Source organism: Cicer arietinum, chromosome 8, assembly GCF_000331145.2.
Source record: "Cicer arietinum cultivar CDC Frontier isolate Library 1 chromosome 8, Cicar.CDCFrontier_v2.0, whole genome shotgun sequence".
Classification (NCBI taxonomy): domain Eukaryota; kingdom Viridiplantae; phylum Streptophyta; class Magnoliopsida; order Fabales; family Fabaceae; genus Cicer; species Cicer arietinum.
In genome coordinates, this window is record NC_021167.2 from 5,267,670 (window position 1) to 5,277,476 (window position 9,807).

General features: G+C 27.1%; 2 protein-coding genes across 2 annotated transcripts in view; both read right to left on the reverse strand.

Moving 5' to 3' along the window:
• LOC101506700 (syntaxin-112) overlaps nt 1-1,793 on the reverse strand; it is a 13,646-nt gene extending 11,853 nt beyond the window's left edge. The window contains 2 exon segments of the mRNA XM_004512001.4: nt 1,368-1,439; nt 1,540-1,793. Of these exon segments, the coding sequence (XP_004512058.2) occupies nt 1,368-1,439; nt 1,540-1,764 (297 nt within the window). The 5' untranslated portion in view covers nt 1,765-1,793.
• Nucleotides 1,794-5,835: 4,042 nt separating this feature from the next.
• On the reverse strand, nt 5,836-9,098 carry LOC101507031 (uncharacterized). The gene is made up of 4 exons (XM_004512002.4): nt 8,380-9,098; nt 8,192-8,294; nt 6,410-6,591; nt 5,836-6,338 (listed from the first exon to the last, which is right to left on the reverse strand). Exons 1-4 carry the CDS (start codon nt 8,955-8,957, stop codon nt 6,038-6,040), a joined length of 1,164 nt encoding a protein of 387 aa, XP_004512059.1. The 5' UTR covers nt 8,958-9,098; the 3' UTR covers nt 5,836-6,037.
• Between the last annotated feature and the right edge of the window lie 709 nt (nt 9,099-9,807).

Below are 9,807 nucleotides of genomic sequence, written 5' to 3' on the forward strand. Positions count from 1 at the left end.
CAGGACTCGAGGAAGACTAAGAATCCGGGCCCATTACGCACCCGGGGGTATTGATGAGAGCCTTAGATCTCACTCAATATACGCAATTCATGATCGCGGGTCTCCAAAACCCAATGTCGTAGGTTCAAATCCTCCAGAGCGTGATTCCATTCTTGTTAGATCGAGAATGACACTGAAATAATTGAACAACAGTCTAAAGTATTAATTTAACCTCCTGTGGATTAGGATTAAAAACAAAGAAATAGGAGGTCAATAAACAAAAGAGATGTTAATTAATCAAAGGTCCAAACGCGGAGGCAGTTCCAGTCCTTGTCGCAGCGCAGTAGTGAGAAGGGGATCCAACACCAGAGATAAAAGACGCAGCAGATTCATATACTGACCTTAGTTATATAGATCGTTTACCTAGGTACAGAATGAGACCCTGAGGTCCATATCGGTAATAGAAAGACCTGCCACCAAAAGCATTCCGATGGAGCAGAAGTAGACCCTTCCCCCGCCATAATAGCACCACCTAGCTTCGCTGCATCGGGATAGTAGTAGCACATATCTTTTTCTAGTGATCGTTGTAGGGATAATGAAACCAATGATAGAGTTGACCTAGCCTAGCGACATCCATCCCTTGTCTCCGACCGGGAGATAGAGACTACTTCATGCGCAACTTCAACATCTCCTGCCAAGCCAAGGGGTAGGCCTTTTTTTTCAAGACCCCCTTTCGGAAAACGCATTGGCTTTCAATCAAGTTCGAGGATCCATTAAATCAAGTAAAAAATGCACGTTACAGACGAAAGGTAGATGTTCATTGGCGAATAAAGAGAATGCAAGCTATGCAAAAACGGATTTCAATCATTTTCTTAGCCGGAATGTGCCCTCTACCAAGTCTGGGTGTACAAGATAGTTCCGGATTAACAATCCCAAAGACATTAACTTAATGACCAAATCAGACAACAAGTGTAAGAGAGATACTAATTGACAGCTAAAAGTTGATGTTCAGAATAGAACTAAGAAGACTGCTGCATGTAGTTTTCCTCACCAAGAAAGGGTAAAGGGGGAGTTTCAGCTACTTCACTGGTTCACAAAAGTGCAAGTATAATCTTATCAAAACGAGAACAATAGGAGTTTTTTAAAATTCCACAAAGTTATACCTGCTATTTGAAAACACTAATCAAAACAACGAATTCAATATTTGGTTGAAATGTAAGACCAATTAATAAAAATTAGGCTAACTAGTTGAAACCATGAAATTGTTGGTACATAAAAAAACCAATTTTGAATATAATTAGCAGCTATAACCAAAAGGAAACTAATTAATTCACACAAACAAAAATTAAGAGCAAAATATATGTCCAAAAATGGGAGAAAAAAAAAACCTGTTTCTTTTCAAGCATAGGTCCATCGCAAACTCCAATCACAATCCGGTTCCTTGCCAATTGAGCTGAAGCCTGCACACAGTATTCAAACTTTTTGTGTTATTATATGAATGAATATATAATTTGGAAATAATGAATCGGAAATTGAAAACAGAAAAGCAGAGAGAGAGACGGTGAGAAAGAGGCGATGGCCGTCATGCAATCGGTCAAAGGTGCCACCATTGACGACGGCTTCATAGGTATTGGGTGGAGAGAGGTTGGGAACCACCATGGGATCATCGTCGTAAACCACCGCCATAACCACTCGAAATGAAGAAATAGATTCTGAAGTCAAAGCTGGAACAGAAGCAGGTTGCGTTGGGTTGTGAAACGAGAACAGAATATACCAGTATCTCATGTATAAATTACAGTCTAATTTTTTTTGGTTTTTTTTTGTGAAAGAATAAATAAATTATAGTAATTCAAACACAAAATTTAACATAAAATAAAACATATACAATATTTTATGAAAAAACAAAAATACACAAATGCAATATTTTATGAAAAAACAAAATTTAACACAATTGTATTTTATATAATATATTTATGTCTTGTGTCAAATTTTGTATTTTAATAATATTATTCATAAATTATTATAATTTATAAGTATCAAATTTTGTATTTCAATAATATTACTTGTGAATTATTATAACTTACAAATATTGACTATTTTTATCGTAGATCAATATTTTAAAATTATCTCAAATAATAATAAAAATCATAGCACATTTTTATTTTACTTTATGAATGAGATAAATACTTAATCAACCTAAAAATGAAGAAAAAGAAATATATCTCTTAAAATTTGACTCACTAAAATAATATAATAAATTATTGTTTTAAATAATAAATAAAAAATTCTTAATTTATATTTTCAAATATGATAGTTCATAATTAGTGTTTCAGATTACTAGTTGGTGGACCACTTTAGTATTTGCCCTTAAATCAATGGCCAAGTTAGTTGTGGTCGTATGTATGTATTCAATCGTTTGCTACTAGAGGAAAATGAGGGATGGAAATAAGAATGTTTGTTATACATTTAGATCGGAATTAACATTGATAAAAATTAAATTAAATATATAAGTATTATTCATAAAAATTGAAACAAACAAATAATAAATTTATACAATATTTAATACTATTAAAAAATTACATATGTATTAAAATTTATATATATGCACTTTAGTTCGATTTTGTAAATTAAATTATAAATTTACTTTGTGCAATTTTCATTAGAAATGATAAAGATACATTTAATAATATTCAATTTTATGTAATTTTTAATTTTTTAATTGATTTATAGTTTTTTTTGTTTATATATTAGCATGAATGTAAACACCCTTAAATAGAAATATGTAGTATGGCCCATTGATATTTTTTGACGGATAGTTTGGTCTATTTGTATAAGTTTTAATATTTGATTCATCATGGTCGACTATTCTATCTTAGATAGTTATAAATTAATTATGAGTACATATGTCATTGTTACATTTATTAAGAAAATTAGGTGGTGAATATAATGTATGAATTTTATGGATTGGATATTATTAAAATTCTAAAATAAACAATATTGGAATTATTAAAGAAAATTAGATCTAGTGGAAGAGACTAATCTTTCATAATGTGATGAACTCGAGTTTGAATTCGTGTTAGAAGATATACTCATATTTAATGTTGTGTCAGACGTGCTATGATATGATTACCTCTCGTAAAGGAAACATATAGGAAACCAAAAATTAAAATGAGTAGTATTTATAAGAAGGATGTTTAGATTAAAAAAATAAATAAATACACTTAGTAATTTGAAAGAGTGTATATATATTTATGAACAAATTTTTTTCTTCTAAATGATGCATGTAATATTTAAAATTAGATCAATTATGTCATCAAGAGTTTAGCGCAAGTTATTTACGCATAATATGTGTGAGTGTTGTTAATTTTGGGATAGCAAGATTAATTTTTATGCATAAAAATGAAAATGAGATAAATTATTATAATGAATTAATTATAGTTTTACTTTATCTATTTTTACTAATTCATGAAATTAATTTTTGGTCATTCCTCATTTTTTTAACTAAAAATAATGACGTGACATGCTTTAAATAATGTGACATATGATACGTATAATGATTAACACCCTTAAAATCTGAACAAAACACTGTAAAAATTTAATTTTTCAACTTCATAATTTTTTATATTTTAAATTTAATTAATGATATATAAATAATTAATGCATCTAGACGGTTCTTTATCATAAAATTATATGTTACGTTATTTAAAATATGTCAAATCTTCAATTTTTTAGTTCAAAAATCTAAAGAAAAATTAAAATTGTCGAATTTTAAAATAGATAGATCAATTCTGTAAATCGATAAAAATAGAATGAATAAAACTACAATTAAATATATTATAATTAATGATTTACTCGTTAAACATTTATTTGATCATATTATTGATATAGGAGTGCTACAGTTGCATGTAATTGAGATAACCCTTCCTCGATGGTGTAAATTTTTTACACAACTACTTAATTAGATTTCACATAAGCATGAGTTCGAGTACAATTATTTATTTGTTTTAACCCTAAAATCTTTTAAAGAAGAGGATACTGACATATAAGCAAAATCTAATAAATTATTGTTCCAATTCACATTAAAATTTGTAACTGCAAACAATTCGCCATGTATGCTTCTTATTACTAGGATTACTTCATGTGATGTATATTTATCCAATTGTTTAATCAACGGTTAAACATGGTGGTAATTATTGTTTTCACGAATATGAAATGAACGAATATAGAATTGTAGGTAGACAAAGGTATATCCAGATAGATTTCAACATTGACCCCTGCTAAAGTGGTTCGTGATAGATTACTATATATTTTTTATCATTAAATACAAATAACACTTATGATTTTAATATAGTCTCTTCACACTAAATATTTCTTCTCACAATCTTCAATTTGGTAACTCAAAGCTCCACAAAAGAGACTAGATAGTCCTTCATAGAGGTTTTCTTCACAACTGCTTTAAGAAAAATTCAAAAAAAAAATTTGAAGAATTTTTCTTTTTGCACTTAGCAATTTTTGTTCCTTCATTAATCTTGGCCAAATCAGGATATATCAATTTCAGTATTCTCTATTAAATGTATTAATTAATAATAATCAATGATTAAAATTCTGAAATGTTTGCTGAAGATCTCCGCAAACTTATCATATTTTAGTATTTTACATATGATTAAAATTCTGAAATATTCGAAAAGCATAAAAAAAATGTGGACAAAAATGAATATTTCAAATTATTTATTATAGTATACTTTTTAATAGATAAACGTTAATAAGTTAGTATTTTTGTTAATTTTTTTAAATTTATATTTAAGAACTCTTTTTATAACTTTTTTTATCATTTCTTAACTCACCATCCTTACTAATCTTAGAATTTGTTTAATAAATTTATTTTAAAAGTAGTTTGTGAAGAAAACCTAAACCTCTATGAATAACTATCTAGTCTCGTTTGTGGAGATTTGAGTTATCAAAGTTGAAGATGGTGAGAAAAAAAATTAGCTTAGCTTAGAGATACTATAATAAAATTATAAACGCTGTTTTTTTTCATAAATTTTCTCTATGGGAGTTAATTTTATAAATATCTCTTAACGAAAATTCAAACTTTAATTTAACATTTTGTAAAAATTTAATTTCTTTCACTAAATTTAACTTCGTTGATAGGATAAATACTTTTTATCCAATATTAAAAAATGTGTTTATCTATTCTAGACTACTTTATTAGTGGTCTATATTAAAAGCCACTTGTATGTCTATGAATAAGAATAGATCTTTTCCACATGCTTCCCCACCTGCATGGGGTGCATGGTGACATTTAATAAAAATAAATACTAATAAATGCAGTTAAGAAATTCAATTATATATTAATTAAATCATTGAGTTCAAATAACGAATTTTAATAAATGATAAATTTATAAAAAAATTAAATTTAAATTGTAATTCGAATAATTTTAAGTCAATCTTAACTTATCTCGTGATTTTAAATTCTAAATTATTAAAATTTTATTCTTTTAAAAATTAAAGGTTTAAAACCATAAAATATAGAATATTGAAAGTGTTGGAGATTTATATTTAACTTTTTGAAGTGGCTAAAATATATAAGTGATGCATCCAAAACAGCTCCCAATAGAAAAAAAACCTCTATTCTAAACGATTACTAGTATTATTTACATTAACATATATATGGGATCTTAATTATTGAAACAAGCTTGAAACTTTAAAGTAGCGCCAGATCCATTTTAATAAAAATAATAAAACACAATTGGAATGCAAATAACCAAACTTGATTGACGATGTCATGCTTAATTATCAAATTGAAATCTTATTTGGATCAAATGCATTATTTAAGATGTAAATTTAGATACAATATGGTGGTAAGTAGTTATTTTATTTCTTTATTATATAGAGACGAAGTACACTACATCTAACAAATAATTGAATCAATGTTTTTCAAGTATAGGATATAGTAGGTTTCATGTAAACTTCATTGTGTAATTAGCACAACTTTATTTTTTTGGAAGCACAATTTTACATTTTTCTAAAAAATTTAAAATGAGGGAGAATTGTGACACTAATTTTCTATTTCAAAGGAATTTAAACCTAACACATTCATATGTAGTCCATTTGTATTGAAACACTCATTCAAGAATTCATCCACTTGTGATAGATATTTGTTCCGAAAAATCCAATAATGGCTCACATGAGGAGATGAACCAAAAATCAAGGATCTCACCCATTTTCCTTTTTTCTTCTGCTCCTCAATAAACGCTTCGATGAATCTAAACGGGATTATTTTGTCAGCTCTGCTATATAAGTAGAGCTGAGGACAAACCTGATGATCCGAAAGAGGATCGAACATCCTCTTTATCCTCCTGTAATAAATTTGAGACATGAAAATTGTACTTTATGTAACTATATCAAAATTTGGAGGGAAAACACTTACCGATTCGGTTCAGGCAACATAAAAATAATTGAGAATATCAAATCTAATATTGATAACTTTACAATTTCAATTGTGGAATATTCATTTTGTTGAATCTTTGCCTCTGAATTATGCTTGACTCCGGCTTGGGTTGAAGAGCTGCGTTTTTGAAATGTAGCAGCGGCAAAACCAGCAGCCCAAACCTGAAACATAAATCGTTATAATTTCACTTTATTTTATAATTTGATATAAAAATAATTTTTATATACATATTCAATTTTTGTATCGGAAATAAGTTTTTAATTTATATAAAAAAATTTAGTGGGATTTAAAAATATTTTGTGGATGAATTTTTTATAATATTATAAACATATTTATAAAAAAAATTATTCATTAATATTTGTTGACACTTTAAAAAATACTAAAATTATTTTCATGATAATTTTATAGAAATTAAAAGTATGATTCTTTTTTGTCTTAAAAGAAAAAGTAAATATTATTGTAATTAACTTACAACTGCGAGGTAAATATCAAGATGAACCCGAGACAAGATGTCCAATCAAATAATATTGATATTTGTTAGTTGAATTTAGACTTAAAGAAAAAAATATATGTTTTTTTATTATAAATAAAAATAAATTTTCAAATTTAATAGTGATTAAAAACCTATTTAAGTCTAACTTTTTTTAGCAAAAGACATTAATAAATGATTTAAAATTATACAGTAAACCACCATAATAAATTTTGAAATTGCAAATATCGATTAATTTGAAACTTCAAATTTATAAAATATCAAATTATTTTTTTAAATTATCTAATATCAAACAAAAACTTGCTATCCGTAAACAAAAAGTTCCATTAAATAGTTGACAAAAAGAAATATTTTACTCGACTTTTAATAAAATTTGAATAAACAATTTGATATTTTATAAATTTGATATTTCAAATTGATAAACGCTTGCAATTTCAAAAATTAAAATAGTTGTTTACTTTAAATTGTAATTGTTAAATTATTCTTTTGGTCTCTTAATTCTTTTTTAAGTTTCATTTTAATTCTTTAAATAACTTTTATTCTGTTTTGATCTCTTAATTATGATTCTCTTAACCACCATAGTTCTTTGCGCTAGTCTTATTAGAAAGACATTAAATCACAATTACTTGTCACCTAAACATTAAATGACCAAACAATATGTCCCTCTCATTCATCCAAGAACACTTTTTTTTTTATCAACATCCCAACAACACATGAAAATTCCACATCTTAAGTCTACACAAAAAAAAAATATATATAGATCTTAACTAGACAAAACTCTAGTCTTCTTCTCTCAATTTCATCTTTTTCTTTCAAACTCATAATATACCAAATATCATATTTTTCTTTCAAACTCATAATACACCAAATATGACAAATAAATCTAAAATAAATAAAAAGGGAAAAAGACATAAAACAATAATTAAAATTCAACTTTCTTTATTTTTATTTTTAGAATTATTTAAATAATATCTAAAAAATCAATCAACGAATTAGAAGCTAAACCTAGAAAAATCTTGAGCACTAATTTTATTTTGTGTGGGTTGTTGTCTACTTTTCAGGTCTCATTATTTTCTAACTAAAGTTTGGATTTTATTTTTCAATTATAACTTTTCTTGAATCTCATGCAACTTACTTCCAACACATATCTAATTATTAATGTTTTTTCAATAAGTTTGATGGAAAAAAATAATAATCAAAAGACCAAAATGAAACGTGAGAAAAAGCTACTGACGAAAAGAATAATTGTAGCCAATTGTAATTCATAGAACCTGAGGATTAAAAGGATATGCCCCTCCAGAATCAACGATGCATCCTTTAATATTCTTCATAACATCATGACTTTCCATGAATCTAGCAAGAACAAAACCATAGCTACAAAAAACAGAACAATAAGTGAGAAAACAAAAAATAAACATTGCAAAAGACCACAATCACTAAAATTTAATAAATCACTTACACCAACCAACCAGTGTTACTGAAAGTATGAAAAATCAAACACCTTTCTCTTCCATCAATTTCCTCACCAGAAGAAACCCACGAAGCAACTTTGTCTGCAAACAGAGTTGTTCGTTTCTCAAGCAAACGCCCAAAATCAAGTCCCTGAAACTCCTTCACGTCAATGATGAAAGTAACCGCGTGAACGCCACGCGAATTGTACCACTTTGCATAACTTTTTAGGTGTTTGGTTTCCGATCCTAACCACCCCAACAAAATCACCATAACTTCGCGGTTTTCGCCACCGTAAAAGCCTTTTTTATTCCCGTTTTTAGAAGCTGGGTTCCAACCGATATAATGACTTTGTGAAAGTGTCAGAAATGGGTTGTTGAGATTGTTGGTGGGGTTTGGAAAGTTGAGATTTTGAGGAATTGGTGAATGGGAAGAACGATTTAGAGTTGAAGAGATTTTCTTGAGAGAGAGTCGTTGGTGACGGTAAGGGAAAATGGGTGCTATGGTTATGGTTTTGATTTTGGAGTTTGTTAATGTTAAGTGACGATTCCAAAGAGAAGAGTTGAAGATTTTGGAAGGAGCTTCCATGGCAGAACAAAAAGAACAATAGGATTGAAATCGAAGAGAAGAGTGTTTGAATTTCCAGCACAATTCAAATCCTATTAATAGAAATTAGATATTAGTTATTTCTCTGTACTTTACTTGTAAAACTAACTAACTAACTAACTCAAATGTTTTAATAGTTTGTTTAATGTTTAATTTCTTGACTACTTGTTACCCATTTGGTTTGATGTTTTTGTTTTATTCATTTTAGTTTTTTATATTTTAGTCTTCCTTGTCATAATTCTATAAATAGTTGTATATTTATTCTCATAAATTATTGCCATCAAATATTGGGATCAGTTGTAAAATTAAGTATAAAATTTTAATAAAATAACCTGAAAAATATAGTAAATTTTTAATAAGTGTTATTCGTTTTAAAGAGTTTATATATGTTTTAAAATATTTAAAAATAATTTTTTTTTTTAAAATTTAAGTCTATTATTAAATTAAATTAATATTTTTTTAAAAGAATAATATATTAGATACATATTGACAATTGTTAAAAAATATTTAAGTGATTTTGTTATAGCTTTTACTTATATTATGATAAGAATTAAAATATACTATTTATAAAAAATAAAATGAATTAAAAAAATTAATCAACATGAATATTAAATATAAAATAAATGACCAAAACTAATTTAAATAATAAAAGAGAAATGTATTTGATTATAGGAGGAGAGTGAGATCCTTTGAATTGAGAAACCTTACTTCTGATAAAAGAGATATGCGATTTTAGTTATCGTTTCATTAAAAATAAAATAAAACTTTTTAATAAAATTAGTACTAGCGTTGACCTTGTCGCTAATACTAATAGCCATAGGTACGGGGTAAC